This window comes from Ischnura elegans, chromosome 5 (assembly GCF_921293095.1).
Source record: "Ischnura elegans chromosome 5, ioIscEleg1.1, whole genome shotgun sequence".
NCBI classification, from domain to species: domain Eukaryota; kingdom Metazoa; phylum Arthropoda; class Insecta; order Odonata; family Coenagrionidae; genus Ischnura; species Ischnura elegans.
In genome coordinates this window covers 105,333,615-105,360,203 of record NC_060250.1, presented here as the reverse complement: position 1 = coordinate 105,360,203, position 26,589 = coordinate 105,333,615, and the positions used below count along the sequence as shown (strand labels likewise).

At 38.0% G+C, this 26,589-nt stretch overlaps 1 protein-coding gene across 1 annotated transcript in view; it reads right to left on the bottom strand.

Moving 5' to 3' along the window:
• LOC124159382 (dual oxidase) overlaps nt 1-26,589 on the bottom strand; it is a 255,853-nt gene that overhangs the window by 103,763 nt on the left and 125,501 nt on the right. The window contains exons 3-4 of the mRNA XM_046535156.1: nt 9,328-9,489; nt 5,960-6,147 (exon numbers count right to left, since the gene is read on the bottom strand). Of these exons, the coding sequence (XP_046391112.1) occupies nt 5,960-6,147; nt 9,328-9,489 (350 nt within the window). The remainder of the gene's footprint in view (nt 1-5,959; nt 6,148-9,327; nt 9,490-26,589) is intronic.

Here is a 26,589-nt window from a genome sequence, read left to right as displayed (position 1 = left end):
AAAACCACATGACTGATCGCATATGGAATACATAGGAATCGGAATGCCCCGACCATAATTAATCACTTTTTTACAAATCAAGGTTGAGCAATGGCCCCTTCGGACGCAAAAAGTGTTCCGGCACCCGAAGGAGGCCATTTGAGGTTGAAATTGATGGTTCATCACGATTCCACGCCTGACAGGAGCTCTTAAGTTATCCATGTGTATCAAGGTCGGCGGTTACCATAATCGGAGGGAAGTGCCAACCTCTTTACGATCTGCCACGCAAGTATTTGCAGCCGAGGCGAAGGTCTCTGCGCTCATGAACAAGCCTCCCTGAAGACGATGCTTGCGAAACTTGAAGCCGATTCCTCCTTATTTTCGCCAACTCACTCTCCGAGATGCGTCGAACGCACTTACGCACATTACAGTTCAGTCATCAAGGAAAGTGAAATAAATCCTCGACAGTTAAATGATTCAGCCTGCTACAAGAGGAGGAAGCGCTTACGAAACGCTGCACAGGAAGTTCTTCGTAGAGGAAAACAAAAAAATATACACGCGATGACGAATAGTGTACATGGTTCGACCGATGAATGAAATAGCGTATTCGAAATTATATTTGTTCATCATTCATATTTTGATGTGCATAGTGAACTTGAAATCGTAACGTATGCTTTAATTGTAATTTTATTGAATTTTTTTTAAGTTCCTTCACCATTCACTGCCAAAACGTGACTATTGCACGCAGCATAAGAGTCTGGTGCTGGTATGCGGAATGTCGTATGGAGCTTACATCACAAATTTTAATGGTCAAAAGTCGCATATAATGCAAGGAAGCCTTCACGGCCAACGGATGGTCAAAAATTTTGATTTCTTGGTAACTGAAAATGCTTTGGGAGATTCCGCCAGGGAGTCTGCGATTTAATCAAGCAATTGGACTTCATTTTCGTTCCGAGTTAATTCCAATTCAACAGAATCGTCTCCTTTCATGTGGAAAATTATGGTAGTTAAGAGTTAAAAACTGAATACAAGTAGAAATAAGAGTATGATGGAAACGATTTATTGCGAGATATGTGAATCTAATACCCCTCCTAATGAAGTATCCGGATTACTAAGGTAATGATTAGTAGCGTACATTGGATGGCATATATTTATCAAGGGAAGAGCTGACTTGGTGAGAAATTAGGTGAGATAAAATACAAGTATTCTACTTTCTGCCGTGGGAATTCCAGTTTGCTCTGAGAGGTTTGAAGTCGAGGGATATCATATTCGTTACCTTTGAACCAAAATTTATCCATGGAAACCGTTGCTCACAGAAGGATATCCCCCAAACATCAACGTTGAACTTAACGAAGATTTTCTCTCAGTCCTCAACACCGAATGGAATGGCGAACTAACAAAGATTAAAGGTGAACTCACGATCTCAGGATTACCTACCCTTAATCATTATAATTCAAGTTCGCATTTTCGAAACCACTGTGGCTTTACTATAAATTTGAGAAAAATTACTTCGATAAAACGAGTACATTCTCCTCAAAAAAATACTGAGCCAATCTGAGTAATTTATCTTGTAACGAAACGATTTCATGACATTCGTTTGATAATTTAAAACAGCTATTGCAAACAGAGCATTACATTTTAATTTTTTTTTATTTCAAGGGAATTTGGCATTCAGCGCAAAACTAAGTTTTACTAAATACCATTTCCACAACTCGATCATTACCTTACATTAAAACCTAGTTTTAAAAGAGTCGAAAAACAAAAAGAGTATGTTTTTCACCTTTTCCAGGACCTCGATGACTATACTTTGTACGCTAAACTATTATAGGATCTCTTGACTTTTATCTTCATAATATACGCAGTTTGAAACAACTCGAATGGTAGAAACATTCATGGATCGCTATCTAATGCACTAAGTGAGTCTAAAGTTCTATGGAGACAACAAATGTTTCAAACAGAAAAGTTTCGCTTGATGGACTGAGGCGCGGCGTGGGCTCATTACGCCCTACTCTTTTCCTTCCTTTTCCCTTTATTTATCCACGTTTTCCCGATTCCTGGAGGCTGGATATCGTGGATCAAGTAGCCAAAACCAAGTGAATGCTGAGTGAGGTCGAGAAGTGCCTTAAGATTCACCAAAATCCCATATAAACCTGCGACGAAACCCAACGTATGAACGCTACGGGGCTGGGACAGACAAAATAAAATCTGCACAGGGCGAACCTGGCTGAAAAATGAAGCTTAGCAACCATAAACAGTGAAAATTTGTACAGAACCTGTCTACTCCTTCGTCACCCGATGGCCTTTGGGTGGTTTTAATGGACTTCATCCAAACCTACAAAATGCATACAAATACATTCAACATTCTGTATACATGCATACAAAATGTTAACCAAAATATTCCTATCTCTCTTGATGCAATTGCGGCTCTTAACCGGCAAGTGAAGGAAATTCCCCAAGAAAATGTGAAGAAGGCCGTCGCAGTCGACGAGTACCTTTACGAGGGGTCACACGATGACCCCCCCTCCCTCGGCAATTACATAAGCGCCGTCACCCGGGGATGAGGGGGGGGGGGTCGGGCGAGTGGCACGCGCGAAGGGGGTCGCGGGGAAGCAGAGAGGGGGACATCAATCACGACTGGCACCCGGCGGGCGACCCCCTCCTCCACGACACTCGCGCCGACACTACCCGGCGCCCAGGAACGCATCGACGCCCGAGAAGCGAAAGTGGGAGCACACACAAGTTGGCGTACCTTACCCCTACCTATGATAAGATACTCCGCGAGTCGTGGAGAGATTATTTTTTCGGGGTCGCTATTATTTCAATCCTAAAGATGCTAAATAACCACTGACCTCCTCTTAAATTTTCATGATTAAGCAGAATGTCATTAAAGAAGAAACATATACTAAAAGGACACATTCGGATACACACGGTTGCTCTCTATCAGAAAAAATTAAGTTCATATCGTTCTTCCGTGGTAACATTTCTCGAAAGGAGAATGGAGTAGAGAGCTGCGTTAAACTAATCTTGGGACTGATTACTGTTGATGGTGATTAGGAAAAATTTATGAGCACCAAAGTGTGATGTCAAATTGTTTAGCACCACCTAGCATAACATTAACTTCGTCATTCACTTCGTGACTATAAGTATATTCCACAATCATTAATTAGCAGTGATATTATGTAGTATTTATATGCACTGACGGCAGATATTGAGCTCTTACGGCTGCAAAATCCAAAAAGGCCAGTCTCCACCACCCCAGTAAAAATATCGTACATGGATTGTTACAATATTTATGATTTTAAACGTTTTAATATTCAAAAACTCTCTCCTTTCCATCGTTCTAACATAAGTCACTTTATTATTTTAATACATGTTGAACTGCTTTAAAATGCAAAATGATAGAGAGGAGATATTCCAACGGTAATTAATTCCACGGCATAATCGAGCATTAGTTGCAACTGTGCCAGAAGAAAAGTTTATTTTTATCCATATTTTATATTTAAAAGGTCTATAAAACAAGTTATTACTCTAATTGAATTTTAACGCAAAGAGAATTATTAAATAATTATTTTCCTCTCCACTGTCACTTATCCGTTTTACCCAACACGTTCGGAGTTGTAAGTCACTCAAGCATCTCACTTAAACACAAGATTATGACTATGAATAATGAATCCCAATAAATCTTTCCATTAGTTTGGCAATTATAGCAACCACATTAGTTCAATTAGCATAAATATGGATTTTATGATATGATAATGACGATGGAAAAGGATTGGAGTGTCATCTCCAGAACTAACACCCAAATAAATGAAAAATTCATGAATCGAGTTAATTTTCTTTCAATAGTAAAATCGACTTTTGAAAGTAATATAAGCAAATACGTTACGGAAATGCAATCAATCACATTTAACTGAAGGAAGCTCTTATTTACTGGAAGGCCCTCAAGGTACTCGGGGCCACATAACGTCCAGGGGTTTATCTGCGGGCCGCCACTAGGTCTAGAAATATTTTCGAAATGGAACACTTTAATTCTACTTTGAATGGATCGAACAGTTCATTCAAAATAAACTATAATTTTAAAGGTTAAGTTCTGTTACAAGTACACTCTCTGCATTTCCGCCAGCAACCAGTGTTAATTCCTCCATTCGGTGATTACATTTAAAGATTGAAATTTACTTGAAAAATATTCCAATTTATCTATGTTTAAGCAGTTTAGCTGAAAAGGGCGCATGTTGCATGTTGAAAGGTTTACCTCTTCCATCACTGTTAGCAATGAAAAACACTTCGTTATTTCCACAGTGTATTAAAAAAATACTACCGGTTTTTGCTGTCACGCCATTATCAAGTACATAAATACCAAATTATCTTTCATCACTCGCTCATTTTAACCCTTTTTCAGGTACAGATAATCCAGATTTTTTCGTGTTGCGCTTCAAAATGAGGATGCAGGAGGTACTCACAAATTAAAGAACATCGTTGGAACATCTCTGACCGATAAATACTTTTATTAATATAAATAATAATAAAAATTATAGTTCACAATCTGTCTTCCCGAGGTTACCTGATGATTCTGTCGACTTAATTTCTTGGACAGTGGAAGGAGGTAGGAAGTGAACTCTGTTCCGTTAAATTTTTTATTGTAAAATTATTTGTAAAAAGTTACCAAGCAGTATTTATAAATAAAAAAATGTTATATTAAATGAAGCTATCAACTAATTTTAACATAAACTAATAAATATATTAAATAATTAATACCCGTCAAAATTACGAGTAATGATCCTAAGAGGTAGCATACAACCTCGGTCCTTCCGGTAGAAAGACCGAGGAGACTCCATTAAAGGAGGCAAAAACGTGGCGGGAAAAAGTTATATCTGTTGCCGATTCTCGCGCATTTTATTCGGCGGCGCCACTAGTCAACAGTATCCCGTTCAGTGTGACTTTCGCTATTAACCGCAGTGGATGTGGTCTTTTTTAGTTGACAATCGTCTCGTAGGCGTTAAATATGTGGTTTTTATGATTCATTATCTCAGTTACACATGACTGCCGTGAACTTCCCTCTGAAAAGCTGATTTAGATGAATGGTAGCGCCGCGAGTGGCAATTTTGAAATAGAATTTTAATGCGCGTGGGTCGACAGCAATACTATCAGCGGACTTGAGAATCCTCTAAATCAGCGGTTCCCACTTTTTCTCCACCCGTACCCCTATACACGTATATAACTAATGGTGTACCCCCAAAAATGTAACGCTTACATTTTATTACATAATTTCACTACGGGTAGGTGACATATTTAGTTATAAATAATTGTATAAATAGAACATTTGTTTTAAATACCCCATATAATATGTATCCATATTTCCTGGTGAGAGATATATTGTTCCTAGCGTCCGTTATTACCGATTATTTTCGGCATATTCGTTGCATACACCCGAGGGGTACGCGTATCACCGGTTGGGAACTGCTGTTACAAAGAAATGACACTCTACTTTAGCCATGCTGAAAAATATTCCAATTCATCTATATATAAGCCGTTTAGCTGAAAAGGGCGCATGCTGGTGATAATCCATGAGAAATGATGCAACTAGCCTGGTCGCCATCCCAAATGATATCAAAAAGGACACGATCATAAAATATGTATAATGGCAGCATGATAAAGAAATGTAATAATTGGCAACTGACTTTTTTCACATGCCAGGTACTCTTACAATGAATTAATCCCTCCTTATGAGAATCACGATAAATGTGGTTAACATTAAATGCAATATTATCTTGCTGGGACTTATTAGGAGGAACAACCTACTTAAAATCGTCGCAATGATCATAATCTTCCACAATGCGAATATAGATGAAATGTTGAAGGAAATTTGAAAATAAATAATAAAGTTCGTTTTTTACCCCCGAGGCGTACGCTTACCACCGGTTGGTAACCGCTGCATTCTAATGTAATACTCGTGGTTAGGACAGTTTCACAATGTACTCACTTGCTCGCGGGGGCTGTTGGGACTCTGTCCCGTTCTGCGATCGTATCCGGCGCGGTGGAACGGGATGTACTTTCCGCCGACGCACTCTCGGTCGTACATCTCGTCACACTGCTCGATGTCGATGCGATGGACTTCGATGGGACATCCGCTCTCGCTCGCCATCAAGATCTCCGACGACACCATCTGGCCTGAGGGCGAAGGAAGACGAGCGACGCCGATGAGCAGACGAAGCAACCACGCGCAAATGCACACACAAACTTGAATTGAGGGTTTGATAAGGCGAGGGGTACAAGTGATTTTTTTCTATACAAAGTCAGATACAGAAATTTATGGAAGAAATGTACAAAAACTTGTTGGTCAGGGGATACGAGTGAGTCTCTGCTCTGTGCTGACATCGAGTGGAAAATAAAATGCACAAATAAATATCTTGTTGATATCGCTCTTTTTCTTCACCTAATTTCTGTACCTAACTCGATGTAGAAAAAAATCACTTGTACCCATTGGCTTCTCAATCCATCAATTGAGAAGCATTGCAAACGATAAGCACGACCCTAAAACGGATTCAGAACTTGGGGAATTCGCCTCGAAGGAAAATATAGATTCGAGATGTAACTGTTAGAACACCGGACCAGCAATCGTGAGATCTTGCTTCCAAATCAGGCAAAGCCAATTGATATTTCATAACGAATTTCACCCCTTTAGTTAAACTGAGAGTTTTTTTCTTCAGCCAAGCTAGATTTTTTTAAACTGGGTTTAATATAAAAAATATAAAAAATTAAATGCAGTTGAATTGGTTATATAATTTTATCACAAAATTAACTTCAGCTGTATTCATTTGATCACATAATTGTTTATCTTTGTCACTACAGAGACAGCACATTACACCCATTTCCAACAATGTATTCTAACAATCAATAACGATGGACTATCACAAACCTCCTTTCCGTGGTTCGAGGCAACCTATACCAGACGGAACTCGAACCCGAAATCTTTGGCATGGTACGCGAGGAATCCACCCCGCCGCCACTGAAATTGACTATTTATGCATTTATTGCATTATTTGGCTATAACAAGTTTTTGTTTTAATTTTTATTCGGCCTCAAGTAATTGAATAAGGGAACAAAGCAACACACTATATTAGACATGGACATACCAAGATGAACTCTTTGTTGGGATGATGCTAATAATTTTTCTTCCACGCATGATATCCCAGAGGATTACTAAGTTCTATCGGAATGTGTTACATCGGAATTTTACAGACTTACATTTCACAACATTATCATAAATTATTCAATTTTCACCACGGTTCAAAACACACTATTATTGATGGCTAATAGAACTCTTTCCACAATATGATACCTGAATTATTCACTAGAAGAGATCAGAGATGGTGTTAAATGGCGCTGAAGGAAGAGCCCTATTATATGCATCCCTATCATCCAATCAATTTAAGTGTTTGAGACAATAATTCTGAATCAAATTCAAAAACTCAGTTTGACTGCAAGTAATGATAATTCGAATTATTACTAATTTTTTAGTCATCAAATGCGAGCTGGAGTAGATTTAAAATTTCAAATGAATATTTTGAGAGTTAATAAAACTGTGAAGATACCAAATACATTTTTATACCGCCGTCTACTCGAGCACAAGGGAATGAAATTATATGAAATACATTTTTAAAATGAGATTACGTGCAGGATGAACCCCTCAAGAAAATTTTTATTGAAACAAGTTTACCGGACAGTCATAAATTCACCCAATTTTTCAAAAGAAATTTTCCATTAAATACTATCCCATATATGAATAAATTAAAAAGGTAAATCATTTCCATTTCTGTATACTTAATTTGTATTTTTGAACGCATTCTTAAGGCATTCCATCAACCACTCTGACAGGTTGTATTCAGATGTGATCAAAAGAAATTTGAGAATCGACATTCTCTCAAAATAAAGCTCCAGGTCCAGTGGGTGATACATGCCAGGTCAGGTTTATTTGGTCAAGTATCTTATGCCCAAATACAATCGATAAGGGCTCGAGACGCAATTTTAGCCAAATGCCACAAGTCACTAACTGGGAATGAAAGTGGAACAATGAATGCCGCATTTCATAATAAGCAGGGATGAAGCTCAAATATATACATGCCACTGTAAATATATACGTCGCAAACAGATTGATGGCCGTCAAGCGCTATTTCTCAAACACGTGCTTGATTAAATTATAGAGTAGTAATGACAAATAAAAGGGTAAGACAAAAAATATTATGATGCCGATAATAAAGAGTATCTGGGCGCACGGCTGTCTCTCTCACGACATGATTTACTCCTTACATGATCCATTACCAACAACTCGGCCGGGAGACGGAGAGCATATCCATTACCAATCCATTAACCATCGAGTTATAGAGACTTCAACGCCTGGATATGGAAAGAGGAGCTGCTTCGCAGTAAAAGGAGTTCTTTAAAGTGTAAATTAAATACTAATATAAATTATTCAAATATATATTTCGTTTCAGTCCATATTACGAAAAAAAATTCCCACAGCCAATACTAGAGCATTTTTTTAGCTCGATCCTTAACTTTATTTGACAATAATAACATCCACATAGTACCCCGCAAGCCACCTAAAAGGCGTGTGGCTGGGAGTGCTAGGACACCAGCCATTTGTACAAAAAAATAAAATGCTCACAAACGAAATTACGAATGGAATTTATTGAAGTCCTTCATGTTTCGGGGGAAAAAGGAATTCGCATTACCAAAATTCTCACCGTGGAAAATTCAAAACTGGCAAAACAGACCCGTTAGGCGAGCCAATTCCTGTCAATATATGATTTCACTAAAATTTCTTCAAAATTAATTCATTGTATCAGGCGAAACTTATTGGAATTTGCTTCGCATTAAAAAAAATCGAAAGCTATTTTATTCCGGTCAAAAATACCGTTCATTATTCATACGTACCAAAATAGAGAGAGGCTAATAGACGTCCCTTCGCAGCCTATCTACCTGTCAACTCTGTCAGCTTCCCCCTCTTTTTATGTCTATAAATAGTAAGCGGTTTTCTTCAGTTGTGCCTGATGGCTAAAACTGTCAAAACCAAACGGAAATGTAGTCATGTGTATAAACAAAGTTCTTTCTTTTATATTTTTGTGTTTCAAATTTGCTGAAACACGAAGAAAAGTAAACTAAAATTTTAAATTCAATGCTTCAGGGTAACGGTAAAAACTTTTTGTGTAAAAACCTATCTTAGAGCATTAAGACGTTTCCTCGGAAGCATGAGGAAAGTCTCAACGAAAATAAATGGCTTTCCTTTTCAAAGTCTCTCTCGGAGATTGATTTACCAGTGGCCATCCATTTCCAATCACTGTAACTTACCGAAGAAAGCGAGAAGAGCTGTCCGGTTTCGAGCAGAGGACAGACCATCCTCGCCTTTCATGAACAGCTGGCTCAACTTTCTAGGGCTCGGCCTGTTCTGCCCGGCCAACATGTACACGCCATCAGCATACTGGGGTGGGGCTTTCCTCGTCAAACGGCTGTCTGCAAGAAACAAAAGAAGAGAAATTTGATAAAAGATAACCACAGAGGGGAAATAGAGATATAAGACGCTTATAAGATTCCAAAAAATTCAACCAACGCCAAATTAATGGCGTCCGTTGGGACTTTAAAAATGTATAAATTTCAGATTAGACTTTCATGAAAAAAATGAAATAGTTACAGAGTTGAAATAGAGATAAAAGATACTTACAAATTTCCAAAAATTCAATTAATGCCAAATTTAAGGCATGCACGGGGCTTAAATATGTATAAATTTCAGTTTATGCTTTTATGAAAGACTTTTTTCTAACTTTATTACGACGCACGTAAAATTACTAACAAAATGACTCAGAAAATTATGATTTTTTTAAAACTAGAATAAAACTTCTCTTGACGGAGTTCTTAATTTTTAAAATCACCATACGAATTATTGACTGTTTTCCGCAAAATATTGGTAGTAACTTAGGCAGATACTAACTAGTGCTATCCAGGTAAATTAGATGCATGAACAGTGTAATCGCAAAATAGTTAGCTGCCATTGGTAATTAAGAAAGATGAACTTTTACAATAACTTTTTAAACCGATATTTTTTATTGAGAGTGCATGCCAATATTTTCTGCATTTTCTTTATTAAAATAAAAATAACTGCCCGAGTTCTATATTTAAAAAATCACCACACACATTTATTAAATGTTTTTGAATATTTCGACAAAAATGAAAACGTTTTTGGAAATAAATCATTCAAACTTCCCATAAATTAAAATACAGAAGTCTTTACAGGTATACAAAATCAACAACCTTTCTATTTAGAAATATTTATCAAGGAGACAAATATAAATGTTTACAAAATGTAATCTTATGTTTAAACTATGATAAAGTTCCTGGCTAAAAAAATATCTTTAAATTATGACTAAAACATAGTATTTCTACGAGCACTATAAATATTCACCATCGTGGCAATAATTACTACGTGAAATTTCTCAAATACTAAGCTAGTAATAATGACATAGGACTACAAGAGCATGGATGAAAATCAGAAAAAACAATTGCTCTCAACTATCTCACCAGGGGGCACTCAGTACCCAGATCAAATCCCGTTGGCACTTGTCGGACAGGGAAGCAATCGTGTGTAGTGAGGAGAGCGATCAAATTAAGAGGTGGTCTCATCAAGGGCCGTCAACCGGCTCAATGATGAGGTGGAGGGTGGAAGAGGAGGGCCAGCGCTTGTGGTCTCAAGAAATATTTGCTCCCCAAACAGGCGGAGAGCGGCCCGCACGCGAGGTGAGCGTTCCAAGCGCCCCGCGCGCGCGCTATGGCCAAGGAAATGAGCATGGGACATATACCCAAACGGTGCCACACAAATTGGTGGAAAGGACTTCTTACCGATACATATAACATGGCTATAAATTAATTCAGCTCATTACTTCCTATTTTTAGCATGAAATTTCACTAGAGAGGAATATCTTGTTGGCTACAAAATATGTTGTCACTCACCGCGCCACTAGATGAGTTTGCAAAAATCGCCACTCAAGTCACTGATAGGCAGAGCGATCCTAATGTCACCAAGAAATAAGTTGTAACAAAAAAAATAACCAAAATTTACATACGACTGTATATACTAAGATTTTCATGATTTTTAATAAAAGTCCTCGCGATTGTCAATATTGTATTGCTAATATTGAGAATAAATGGATCGTTGTGCACTTATCGCCGCGGGGCGGACATATTTGAAAACCGATGAAAATGCGCCCATAGAGGTAAGATAAATCACAATTCTACGGCAAGGTCCGTAAAGGAGTATCGTTTACCGACCTTGTTCTACGGGACAGATTGGGGCTCCCTCTACACAGCCCTCACGACTATGCCTTCTGTAGCTTTCCCCACCAACATAATGGACCGCAATAGCAAAATCCACTCTGAATTTAATAATACCGGCCAGGTTTCACTCGATCAGTGCCATTTCACAATTTGAGCAATAAGGGTGCCATTTTACAATCCAAGCACTGTCATTATTACTTTTAATTATTTTTAACTCGGGATATAAACGTCGAAGTGGAGTGTAAAAACTGAAGTGAAAGGCCCACGGAAATTCATCGACTTCAATTCACAATACGGCCAGCTCCCTTTCATTCTATCTAAAACTCCTATCACCTTCCTTCCTATCCCTCGTTTACCCATACAACTGTTTTCAAACCCTCCCCCACTTAGCGCTCGCTCACTCCATACCTCCTGTCTCCTTCGTATTTCATCTCGAAGACACCCCTCCTCACTCACCATCCCTTCCTCTTCGTGGTTCCTCTTCCTCTACTTCCACTTCTCCTCCTCAATTTTTCTCTATACCCACACTTTTTGAAGGCCAAATTTTTCTCATCCTCCTTTCTTCCATACCGAATAGCATTATTATTGAAAAAATTCCTGAATAATACCAACCGGAAAGCCTATGAGCAGTATGCTAGAAGCTCAAATAGATCATGATGACAGCCCCTCCATTACTACAACTTTTGCTATCGGAGAGAGAGAAAATCACTGTTCGTAGAAGAGTGATTTTCTCTCTCTCTATATTTGTATATTAATAACCTATAAGTACCAAAAGGAGATTATTTCTGAAACAATCCCATGCGATGTGAAAACCACTCGATGTAGCCAGTCGATTAGATTATTACTAATTCCACCGACCATTCATACAATCCCATTTTCTACATGGCTGTTGGCGAGCCCCGCATTATATACAATGGAAAATTATTCCATATTTCTCACATAATAACGAAGAATTGACCTCGATAATAAGCGAATATCCTTCTAATTCGCGACGAGTACTTATTACGCTTATCACTCTACCGAGGAAATTCTCTTCTCGAAAAAGCAGCTTCTCACGTTATCGCTGGGCGAGAATTCGGTAGAACCATGAGGAGTGCTCAGAAGGTGACGTTATTTTATCAGCGTACATTGATGCGCATCAAACGTACACATCGATGAATACACGAATGCTTGCAGTCCGATTTTTTGTGATCGTTCCTAAATGCAACTGGCGAACATAAATTTGCGACTCCTACCGAGGTCGTCACCAGGGACCTCCTATCCTAAGGTCGCTCGAAAATGATTTAACACCAAATTTTAACCGAGTAAGGTCAATGGCTCAATTCCTTTTTCAACCACACACGATCTCTGCTTAACCGCAATTCAGATTATATTTGCAAAATCGAAAGCTTGAGGCCGGGGTGTGGGAACGGGCCTTGAAGGCAACGTGGGAGAACGAATTCACTTTCCGGTGAAGTCGTCTCAAGACTGAGTCAAGAGGCCTCTGGATGACGACGGTTTGGGCGAAGTTTCTTGAGTGAGAGAAAATAGACTATCGAGGAATATGCTCACAAAAGAGTTATACCTGAGGATTTGGGGAAAAGGAGCATTCGTCTCATGCCAAATACTCGAGGGGGGTGGGAGCAAGGGACATTTGCTACAATGACACCCCTGCAAGAAACTGAAAATAAATATTTCCACGGTTCACAACTCGCAGAAAAACTTTTACGTCAAGCAGTGTCTATTCGTAAGGGCTAAACTTCTTGGAGAGGCGCTGGGGCTAAATTGAGATTGATGTAATAATCAAACTAACAATTAAAACAAAATGCAGAACATTTCCTATAAAATGAACAATAGAGCAATTCGAACAAATATTTTATTCCACAATTTTTTAAATGAGTTTCATTCTAGTAATTGTGAATTATGAAATGTGAAAAAATGTTGCTAACAAGAAGCATTAATCAGTTTTATCGGTATAATTTGCATTAAATATTTCTACCAAGGGCGTCGGAAATGTATTTTTATGTACATGTACCAAATTCTGCAAAAAATAAATAATTTTAAAACTGTCGCCGGCCTCGGTGGAGGTGGGGTGAAGTCCTTGTCTGGTACACAAGAGTCCCGCCTGGGTAGGTTGCCCCTATCCAGCAGGGCATGGACATTCGTGCACGCTTAATTGTTAGATTGAAAACCCTGATAAAAGGCCCACTGCTTGTTTGATGTTTGTTAGATGCTGTTTTCGGTGGTACAGGAATAAATAAATAAAGCAGCAGGATTAAACTAAAACCTTTGCGTCTCACGGCTTCCAAGATTTTGAAACGGTCCCTAGTTCAAAAGAGCGGGTTAATGGAGGGACGAGGAAAAAACTGACTGGAGTTGGGAGCAAATAAAAATGGGGGAGGGAAGGAATTTGTCTCGGGAGGAAATAAAGTTACCGCGCCTTAAGTTTTGGTGTGGCGACGAGCAAAGAAGGAAACTTATGAACCCCCTGAGGTGGACACAAGTGAAAGGGAGAAATACCTTGAGAGAAGGGATGAGCGCTCCTCACCATTCTTTTTTTATTTTGCGCGCCAGAGTGCGATGTCGGCCAGAATTGAGTGGCACTAAAGATGCTCCTTTCAGGGAGCCTTTTTTTCATTTTCAAGGTCGGCAAATAAAATTAAAAAGGAACTTTCGACGCCGCAAACTGCTAGAATATTCAGTGCCTGGGAGATACTAAAGGTCAATCATACCGGCAAGGTCAGACCGGGAAGAAAGAAGTCAGCTATTGTAGATCAGAGTACAGGGTGTGGGAGAGAACAATCTGAAGTTATTTCGCTCTCAACGAATGCATGTTTTGCCACAGAAGAGTCCTTTGAAACTTGGCCACGGTGATTTATGCCAGGGCAGAATCTAAGCGCAAGATTCACGGTCATCCCTCCACTCAAGACAACTTTGCCAATCGCTCTATCCCGCACAAAATGATTTATTCATTGGATGTAACTCAACTGTGAGACTTAAAATACGAGAAAATTGGATTCAATAACAGACCGAGATATGGGCAAATCATTAAGGGTGTTAATACATAAAATGAACGATATGAACTCACATTCTAACCGACTTTCGGATTGTAGCATTGAGTGATGAGTTATGAATGCCTCAACAGCAGTTTTGGTTGGAGGAAAACTTGAGGATTCCAAGTTCCACATGGCCAGGACCAATCAAAAAGAGCAAGATATAACTAATATATTTAATTCAGCCACATTTAAGAAGTATCACTTCAATATGTAGAGTTTTCACAATTGCATTACATACGCCGATTAAGTAAAATTACGTAGCACAGTTATGGCATATACTTTTTATTAGATATTAGCAGCACCTTACTACAATTCAGATCCGAGTTTACCATAAGAAATAGGCGGCCCAACGTACTTTTTCAGGCGAGTGCTCAAAAATATCGATTGAAAATCGCAATACTGTTTTTAATAGAGTTCTTCCTCACCAGTCCACAGTTCATTATAACAAAGCTCTTCTTCCAAGGCTAATTTTTTTTATTCCAATGGACAAAATAAAGCACACACTAAAATACTTCACAATTATTATAAATGCCACTACTAGCAAACACTATTTTAAAAAAAACTAGGATTCTTTATGGCAATAAAATTATATCCCCTTATCAGCAAACCCTCTGTTATTTAACTCTACATTATCCCTAATTTATCTTATCTTATTTAACTCTACATCACTCCATAATGTGTGACTCGACTGTCATGAATTGGATTTCATTTACATCATTATTACGTAAATTTTATTCCACAAAACCTCCGTTTTTTAATCTTCCGTAGAATAATATTCTCATAAAGACTGCAATATCCATCATAAAAGTGGTGCTTACAACATTCCTGACCCTGAGGCTTCTCTTATATCCTCAAATACTTCAATTGGCCTTGTGCATTCCAGTCCACCTAACGCCTTCGTCGTTAAAAGCGATAAACTCGAGGCATTGTGACCATGCTCCATATTCTTTCCGATCAATTTAAATTGAGATTATATGGCACTCTGTGAAAACGGAATGTGATGAAATCCTGCGCAATAACGCATTTGTGGCATCAGTTTTTTCACCATGTATAATTCCAACCCATGAAACTATACTACAGCGAATGATGTTACGAGAAAACATCGGTCACCTTCAAACTAGTAAAATATGTAGTGAATTAATAATGCATTAAATATCCCAGAGGTATCAGATCAAAATAATGTTAAACCAATTCACATACAAAGATAGAAAGCAAGCCGTATTATTGCTATATAAAAATTAGAAAAAGATATATTAATTTATTACCGAGTACTGCTTAACAGTCGTATTAAGTGATTAAATGCAAGTGTGAGAGTTTTTACATAGCTGTGTGTCTATTGAAAAAATGTAAACGATAAAATATTAAGTTCCATCATAACCATTTTGGGTGGAAAATAAACAAATAGCATATGGCCTTTTCCATCCAAAATATTGATGGCTAGACAAGTTAAAATTAGCCTTACTTATGTTTTCCAACCCTGGTGATCAGTTTATACAGATACTGGACAATTCCTGAATCCTCAAAAGCCATGACAACCAATACATAGCATTAAATGCTTACCATTGCATTGAATTTTAAAGAATGTTGAAACTTAAGCGCAAGGTATTTCTATGGAGGTGGATAAATAGAGTGTTTGAGAAATTGTACCACATGGATAGCCTGTAGTCCATTAACGATACGATAACTCGCGTATGAATTGCTAAAACGTGCTAACTTTATGGGTTAGCAGCAAGAGAAAGCAAACATTCCTGAGATACTAATTGACGACCGTTTATTAATCTTACCCTTGTTTAAGACATTATCAATTCAAATTGAATCTTAATACAAGATTCAATGGGAAATAAATGATCGTACAATTAAAGATTATTATTCCTCACAACGTCGTTTGTCGTAACACAAGTCGGTTAGCATATTAAAGACTAAATATAATTATAGAATTCCTCATCTGATTCAGAGTCAAATGATTATCACCAGTAGGTATGGTAGATCATAAAAATAAGTCATTACGTAATGAAGCCGATGTAATGTGTACCTATTTCATAATTATCGTGATTAAAGGATTTTTAAAAAGGTAATAAATATTATTCGAGATTATTAAGTCAAAAAATGAGTAAATATTGACATCAATCCAGCAGTGTCATTAAGACCCCAAAAAAATGGTTGGATCCATAATAAAGAAGACACGGTCGAATGCGAATGAAAGTGCTTCCCTTCAAACCTTTTGAAAAAAAAAGCATTTTGTGCATAAAATATGACATGATATCATAACCAGAGTATGCGAAGAGATGAAGAGAGAGAATTTATAATAAAAATTTCTCGGGTTTGACCTTCAGATCGTTTACAATCGTACCTACCTCAGGTCCTCAGGTGAGTTTTTAAGTCGCTGTTTACTACAAATGAAAATTCGCAAGGCCATAAAATCTCTACTAGGGCTCGTCTTGAGGTACAGAAGGCTTCGTTAAGAAAGACGGATTTCTATGGATTTCATATGAAACTTATTCTAATATAGACAAATGATAATCCTGAACACGCTCAACATCTCACGGAGAATAAAATACAATGCTCTGCTTGCACAATCACCTTGGCGCCTTTACAATTTTTTGCGCCCTAAATCTGCATCTTTTGGAAAAATATATTGTGAATTTTCCAATGTCCAATGTCCAATACTAATAACTGACCAAATATAACTGATATTTATATCTAAGAGAGTAATTCTTAATCCAATGTAAAGAGAAAAGCACTGCACGAGACCATGAAAGCGTGAGGCAGGAATAGTTTATCAATCTTAAAGAAATCATCATGAGAGATGCCATGAATTTGTCTTTCCTACCTTAAGGGATACTCACCATTTATCATAATGGCCAAAAAAAAGTACACGGATATATCTTAAACATCATTAAATTATTGTTAATTGTTATTAAAGTTGGTCAAAAAGTAGTAAATTTATTCTGAGGATAATTTTTCTCAGCTTGTGAGAAATATTCTTTCTCCACAGCTAGCTAACTCCGATGAACTTTATGAAATCTCGTTAATATCAATCAATAGCCAGGTATTCAATTCGTACAATTTTATAACAAAAGAAGTAATAATACTCATTTAGCGAAATTTATACGCTATAAACACCATCTTCCACAAAGAAAGCTAGACAAGAGAGACTCCATTGGTGCAAGATAACTCTAAGGAAATAATAAACAAAATTTCCACCCTACCACGCATCAAATGAATCGTCTTATTTTTCCTGCAAATTTTTCGATATTTTTATAAACAAATTATCTTTGGATTAGTAGAATTTGGGAGTGTTACGGCCCTAATCAACAACAAATAACAGTGTGTACCACTTTACTAATTGACAGAAAAATCATGATTTTATTATGTTTGATGATCCAATTGTTAATCGATAGGTGACGTATAAATCCTTGTTTTTAAATATCAAATTCCTCATATAGATATTGCAGATTTATTTAATACTTTAGCCTATTATATAGCAGGGCAGTATGTAAGTATAATAGGGCAATAGAGCGTACACTATATGTTGTGCATTTGAATTTCTTCATATATTTTCACTGGACATCATCTGATCTCATATTCATACATTTATTGCACCAAAAAATATTTTTAAAGTAATAATATCAGTAAAAGGTTATATGGTGATATTCCATATATCATGAGAAAGAGATAAACGATAAAAGGAGTGTAGTAAAATGAATGACAAAACTGTCAGCAATAAAATTAAGTGTGTGTCTACCACTCTACCCAAATTCAAGATAACGAAACGTAAGAAACCCGAGAATGCTAGGGAATAGCATCAGCCATGGCTTTGAGAAATACGAAATCTGTGAAATCACGATGAATCCACTAGGCACTCTCTTTGAGCCCGAATGGATTCTGAATCCCAGCATGGCTTCCCTATTCGAGCCCCATTCCCGCACAATGAACTCTCCACGATGAGCCGCGAACACAATTGCCCTAATAGACCCGGCCATTCGATCCCTCAATCACGCGCGCAACTCGGCGGTGACTAACAGCACGAAATTCTGAATAAGAGAAGAAAAGATGGACGAACGCTAAGTTACGCTTACTGCCACTACTTCTAGAATGATTCCCCCAGCACAAGAAACAATGCTGATGCAATTAGAAGAAAATTTCAAAATCCTCTCCACTTTCAACAGACCAAATGTCGATCAAAATAGCTGGGCTTTCGATCTCACCGGTTAAAAGACATTTAAAAAGAATAGATTTTTTATTATGGCAATGTGGAAATGGTTGTCCTAAATTTGGCAAATTAGAAAACATATGCATCGGTGCGAGGATTAACTAGTATAAGGTGCCTCGTAGGATAACGGTAATGATACTGATGGTAACCATAAATATAAGCAAGTGACCATACTGCTTTCATAATTATTAGAAAATTAATGCGGCTAATGAATACAGACTCTTTGTTTAAATGAAAACGGCGCATCGTTCAATTCAAACCGTACTAATAAGGCTTCATTTACTTTAACTAAACTAAGCGTAACTTAGCGTAGTTTGGGAGTAAAGAACTTCTACAGAGCATCTGCTTGTTGGCAATAAAAGCATCGTGACTGAAATTGGTTTCTCCATTATTTGAGTACGGTTATATTTTCTCTAAATACTAGGCGATATTTATCTCTACCAATGGAGTATTGAACTATCGTAAGTCCTCCGAAATTCCTTTTATGATATTTATACGGTCTGTATTGCGACTAATGAAGTACTGCTTTTATTGATACGGTTATGACATGCCAAATTTCGCAAAGTTCATTTGTGAATGACGCTTTTGAGTGGATAAAACTATAATTTCATTGATTAATCTGCATGCTATGCATGTGCACCAAGCATATGAGCTTTTACATAAACGAAGCTCGTCGGTTATGGAAGAATTATAGATTGAATTACGCAGCCGTAAAAGTACATTTTTAATTAACCTAGGCTACTTTCAAGTAATCTCCATTTGAGGACTTATCACTTCTCCTCAACCTTCCCTATTTTTTCATACTGTACTGTCTTATTCCTTTTTTTTAAACATAGTTCATCATCTCGTATTACTAAGGCGTTTACAGTTGATCCTTAAGGTGTAATTTCTATTGAAAATATTAACATTTTACCTGATTAGCTAACTAGGATACAGGTAAGAACAAAAGAAGCAGCTACTGCATCAACCCTGATCATTTCAATATTAGAGATCAAAATATAACTGATAACTTCAGGCTTCACTTTATGAAGCGGTTCCATATTAGAAATAAAGAAATAAAACTTTGTAACGTTCACTGTTATTTTAATAGGGGCACGACCCGGATTCCGTAACGTGGTTACCTGAAGATATAACCACGTTACGAAACCCGGGTCGTGCCCATATTAAAATAATAGTGACCCTTACAAAGTTGTATCTCTTTATTTCCATTACAGATCAAATTAAAAATAATACACAGTAAAATATACGGTCTGCCGAGCGGTAGTGATCCCTCCTCTCATCTAAGCTGGCATTACGAGCTACAAGAGCAGCCCTCGGCCTGCTCCAAAGAGGAGTCGCCGGCCTATTCGCTGTGCCCATCTAGGGGGGTTGAATGAGGAGGGGTGGAGAAACAAGTGTCATGCGCTGGAGGGGAGTCGCTAGCCGTGATTAATGCGATCGGTGCAAGAAAAGGGGGCGCGAGAGGGACTGATTAGAGCGGCCCTGCTCACCTGTGCGGTCTCCCGTCGAATGGGTGCGGGCATTCAGCGAGTGTTGGGACGGAGAGAACGGTGTCGAGGCAGACGACGGGATGAGGGAAGGAGGAGGGAGCGCTTGCGCGGATGTCTTAGGTAATGGGTAACGGGCAGGGATGGCAATAGAAACTAAAACGAAAGTCAAAACCAGTAAAATTTTGATAGTTTCGTTCCCGGGAGCGAAATACAGATAATAAACTAAATGGATTTAAACCAGGGGAGCTAAAATCAGGGTCGAAACGAAATCGGAGTCAAAACTACTTCGGGTCGAAACTAAAGTAAAACTCTGGATTGAAACGAAACACAGATAATGTTTCGCACCAGAGGGACCACGTGCTTTACCTTCGAACGGTTTAGTTTCGACCCACTCGCCGAGTACGAAGTATGGTCGAATGAAGTAGAGGTTCGGTCTACCGCCATTAGATGAATGGGGCACTCATATTTTTACCGCTAACAGGAGAACGGTGCACGCAAACCGGCCATTCAATTTTTAAGCTCAATGTTTTAACCTCTTCACAATTTCGTCACACTTATTGGGTCAAAACTATTCTCCCTCATCCCCCTCCACTCAACTTTTGGGATCGAAGTTTAAATATGAGCAAAGAAGTTTCGTTTAATTTAGTCGATTCCCGGCATTAAAGTTTCGTCCCGGTTCGAAACTTAACTCCTTGGTGATTTTAATTTCGAGCGGGAACGAAACTAAACCTAGTACTCGTACTTTCGTTTCCCTCCGGGTCGAAACGAAACATTTTCGATTCGTTTCACTTGCCATCCCTGGTAACGAGTGTGATCATCAGCGGTGGGGGCATGAATGACTGCACTTCGGTCGTTGTCGATCGGGACCACGAATATTTAAAACTAGCAGGCCACCCGGCGTTGCTCGGGAGTAGTAGTACCTAAAGAAGTGAGAAACGAGAGCCTTGGATTTCATGATCATATCGGATTTTTATGTTTTCTCTTTGATCATGTCAAGAGGTGTGCCTACCCGGCAGGATTTCCAACCGCAGACGTATGACGTGCCGTAACAAACGGTAATGAGAAAATGACGTAATGGACGCGTTGAACGCAACCAGATATAGGAGTACGAGGTTGGGGAGCGTGAGATTCACCTATGTACTAACTTTGGTCGCAATCCTTGAAGCCGTATGAAAATTCATAGCGGACAGACAAACAGACACAACTCGGCTTCTAAATGTATTACCACCCGCCGCGCATTTAAATGGGTTTACATAAGTCGCCACTCGCATCGCTGACGGACAAAATCATCCGAGTTTCACGGGGAAATAAGGAGTAATTAGGGGGTATTTATCGGAATTTATATGCATGATGATATGATCTATCAAATTCATAACTTTTTAATGCTATTCATCGTAATTACAAGAATTATAATGCAAATAATTGGAAAAAAGTGGATCGTATTACACCCAACTCAGTGCCGCGGACATATTTGAAACCCGATTGAATGTAGAACGAAGCGGCAACAGAAATCAACCTTCTATACGATGGAATTAGGCCTCCTTCATGCAGTCCCCCTGGATCGAACCGTTCAGAAGTTAAGAAGGGAATCTCTGACAAAGTTGAGGTTTAAATATGGCCAGCTTTTAATGAACCAAATCGATCAAAAACTTATGAAAGCATGAGATTGAAATAATAGTGTCGAAACCATGGTTGGCAGTGGAGTTATGTAGATTAAAGTGTGGAAATTCTGTTGGTGCTGGTGGTTTTAATATATTTCATCATAGATCGAAACAAAAGATTCAGCAAATGGAATCCAATGTATTTTACGGATTTGATCGAACCCAGAAAAGAGAATAATGAAATAAAGAGGATCCCCCTCTTTTACCGAACAATTTAGAACGAAATATTTTCCACATGCATTCTAAATGCCGTTGTACTTGTTAGGAAGATAGCGTCAGTTTTATAATCTCCATTTTTTGCCTGAGAGTGAATATCAACTGCGAACTAAAGGGTACTTATATTATAAATTTGGTTAAATTTCCCATTTTTTTCACTGTACAATTTCGATTTCGAGGTAGCTCTTTGTGATACTGGATGGATCAATGAACCCTGGATTGGAGCGATGATGCTCACTTTAATTGTAGCGATGATGCTCACTTTATCCATATGCACGAGCATAACTGGGTTTAGTATTGCAAGGTTCCAGGCAACAATATTTTGTGTAGAAGCGTTGTTGTTGTATGCTGGTGAATAATCAAAGCAACAACACAGGAAAACTTAATCAGCAACGTCTTGACGCATAATGGTTTGATAAAGACAATCTCAGAAGGAAAAATAAAATGGCGGGGAAAACAGCAAAGGCAGACCTCGAATCATGTAGGGCAAGTAACCAAAGATATGAAAGAGAAGGGATACTTTAACACGAAAAGATAAGACGACAGGAGAGAGAGGAAAGGTTAACTGCGTCGAACAAATTGTAAGATTGCTATCCTACGATGATGATGACGAGGTGTTGGAAAACCTAATACCTCGGTCCGAAGATGAAGTGATGCGAGCGCAATGGAGACGTCCTGGATTGGCCTGGAGAAAGGACGGAGTTGGTTGGCAGGAGGAGGAAGAGCCAACAATCCACCCTGTTCTTTATACCTTCCGTTCCAGATAAAGTCGATCTTATAGAGGATGCAAAAAAGATTTTTTTGCGCAACTATCCTCTCCCGGATGAAGTGGTAGGTGAGGGTGCGGGGAAGGGGCAGGAGATGAAGCGACTGCCCACGCCATTGAGCGGCGAAAGGGTTTCCTGCTCTTTTATCGACAGCTCAACGATCCCGCGCCTTAGTGGAGAGCCGCTCCACGATCGCTCCCTCATTTAAATCAAGGCAAATAGAGCGGCATCGGCTGAAGTCAATTGATGTACTCGAGCTACCTATTAGTCACGCAAAAGAGTCGCAAAAAAATAAAACTAATAAAAACATAATTAGGAATGAACTGTGAGCGCAATTTTGCACCTATGAGCAATGCAAGCGTCAAATATGATTTTTAAAAGGTATTTACAGTAGTTAAGTTGACTAGTTTCAACACTGCTTCCAACCTTTGCACACTAAACTATTGACGATACTTTTGATTACATATTTTACTTTTATTACTATCTAAGTATTAAATCCTAAATACATATATTGATTTATAAATAAAATTAATATTATGCGTATGTAAAAGTCGGGAAACTAAATACATTTGCGTAATTTAGGCGAAGTCGGTGTAGTGGTTTTCGTTTTGTGATGTTGGTACCAGAGATTTCCAGCTGCCTTGCGACCTTCAGCCAGTTTTTTGCAAGCATCTTTCTTATTTTATCATGGACATATGTTTTTCCGGACAAATATAGATTGTCACATTATTTCGCTTCCAACGATTACCATTTCAATAAATTCTTGTGAGAAACAGCTTCGATAGCTCGTATAAATTTATAAGAACCCATGTTAAATTATCCTGATTTTACTGTCAAATACCTCAAAAGCGACGCATGGGAATCCCGTACTCTTTGTATCAGTAAAATTGCGTATTTCAAAGAATATGTGACCAAAGCTACATTAAATTCTAGTTACTTTTACCGATGAGTCTTCGTATCTTCCCAATGCTGTCTCTAAGTAACATGAAAAATGTAAACAATTTTAGCTCTATTTATGAAATATTTAAACTATGTATTCTTCCATGCAGTAAAGTTTTATGGTGAAATCTGTAGCTGCCACAATAATTATGATTGAGCAGAAAATGTACATATTTTTGAAATGACGAGCCTTTAAATTTCATTTCTCCCAGAAGCAGCTCAGGGTTAGTTAGGTATAACCAGAATCACAAGAGACACCTTGAGAGAAAGAGAAAATTTCATTTGGCATGTGAGTGGCAATTTGATATTTTTTACTGATTTTATAAGGATTCTGAGAATGTAATTTACACCTAATTCCTATTTAAGGAGATTCATAATTACCGATTTGTACGTATGGCTTTACAACTTATGCATTCTGCCGCATAGCACTAAATAAGTTCAAAAGCATCGCCGACAGGAGTAAATGTATGACCGTTTTTAAATCGTCTATGGTGTTAATTCTCTGGGTTAACCGCAACTACAACGCGTCTTAGCGGAGAGCCGCTCCAAGATCGCTCCTTCGAATAAATCCTAAACTAGAATAACAAGTGACAACTTATAAGAAAGAGAAATTTTCATTTGGCTTGTGACTGGCAATTTGATATTTCATTGATTTTTCTAAGCTTCTTCGACTGCAATTCACACCCAATTACTCTTCAGGGAGATCAGTACCGATTTATATGCATAGCTTGGCAACTTATACATTCTATCGCATTACACAAATAAATAAATTCAAAAACATTGCCGGCAGTAGTAAATCTACTCACATTTTTACATCGCCTGTTGCGCTAATTATCTAGGCACGTACGGAGTTATATTGCCTTTAAATTCGACATTAAAAGCGATACAAAGCTGATATTTCTAGTTACGTTTTCATTCCATGTGATATCATGCAGCAAAAGTTTGAAAACAATTACTAATTACCCCACTAATCACATAATAATCAAAACATTCAAAAAAGAAGAGTATTTAGAGAATTTGCTCTAAAGTTTTAACGAAGGGGAGAACACGTAAGTGCACTGATTAGTTATTCACTGAATTAATCAAAAATCATCCGAGAAACTCAATTGATGATAGTGAAAAGGTAATCAGAAAAAAAGAAACAAAACAAGACTTCTCCTACAGTGGATCTCCTTTTTTCTTCTATGAAGTTTCTACAGCTGATCCAGATTAGGCAGCCGTCTATTAAAAGCATTATCTCAGATCTGGAGGTCGGTTTTTTTCGTGGTTTTCGACATAACCCGTCATTTGCCCAAAAAAACTCGTGAACAAAATGTAGGCACTATTACGGCCCACCGGTGGAAGAGGTCTCATTAACAGCCGTCGTTGTAGTGTCGTGGACTTCACTTGACGACTCTATCTAAAATTTCAAAATATGAACGCAAAAAGTCAAAACCCCTACGGGAAAGCATTAGCGCAAGTAATCAGCGCAGACAACTAAAAAAAACAACAAATAAACAGTTCCATCCCTAATCTGGGTTCTACTTTGAAGAAATTTCGCTAAAGAGAAATGTACGTAAAAAATGATACATTTTCCCCTTCAAGAATATCGTCGAAGAAATTAACGTGTTAGGTTTCTGGTAATCAACAACGCACTTAAGTTCTAAGACAAAGGAGGCACAAGGCGTCGAAAGTTTCACCATCTTAGGAAGCCATCTTTCCTCGCAAAGAACCGTACTTGAAGAGTAATAACAGTCATAAAATGGTGACTTAATTATTTCAGGTCATTTGACTTAATGGCTGCCCGCACTTGTGAATTCGTGGAGGCATGTTCATAAATGGCATTAAGTTTTTAAAAGGTAACTAACTATTTATAGAGACAACAATTAAAATCAGTTTAAAAATATTAAAAACTGAATGTTACATTTGTAAGGAGAACTAAAGACTTGATGCGGAAATTTTTATGGAACTGATCAAAAATTGATCATTTTTATAACTGTTCTGAGCAAAAGTTGATCATGAAGCTAAGGCTAATTCCAATTTTAGAGTTATCTGCAGATTTTTTGAAAATCTCACGATTTGATTATTCTACAGATATGATCCACAAATATTCCAAATTTTCATTAATGAGAAATCAACAGCAGAAATCGGGAACACATTTTAGGTATTGCGCTCAAGGCATAATGCTAAAAGCTTATGCCGAAGGCTAATTTTGAGAAGTGCCACCGAGAAATTCCTAGGTTAGAATAACATTTTAGACGTGGTTTTCAAATATTCCATCAATTTGCACATAATGAATATTTTAGAATATATCAAAGGTTTTCGGGAGGATAAACAGTATATTTAAATGTAAATTCTAAAGACTTAACACTATAATTTCTCCTATCTAAGTAATGACCCATATGAACGTAGCATTCGACTCCTCCAATACGAACATCTATCTACTTCCATATATTACAACCAGGCTAATAAATCACGGCTGTTGAATGAAAGCTAACTTCAGGCAGCGAACAAATACGTATAAAAACCAAGGCCGATGAAGCATAACCTGCCCTGACCCCGGACTAATATTTCCTCTTTCGAAACTGAGGGCCAACATTTTTTAGTGTTCCAGACCGAGCTTCGAAGTAAGGCAGCCGCTAATGCCTCTTTTTAAGAGATTTATGACTTTTCTTCCCCTCTGCCTCTTATTAATTGCACCTTTCGATTCCCTGTATTAGGTATGATGCCCCTAATGAGAAAATATTCACAAATAATAATAATATAAAGGAGGCCAGTCATGAACAGCGGTTTCCATTCATTAGAAAACCTTCAGCGATGTGACTTAATGCGGCGTACATACGCGACTGTATTGTAGGAATACATTGACAGATAGTTGAAGCAATACTATTTTATTACTGAGTGAACAGCTATTAGTATCTTACTGGGATCAGCGTGAACTATATGAACGATAAAGAGATATACCGGCCACATGCATAAAAATAT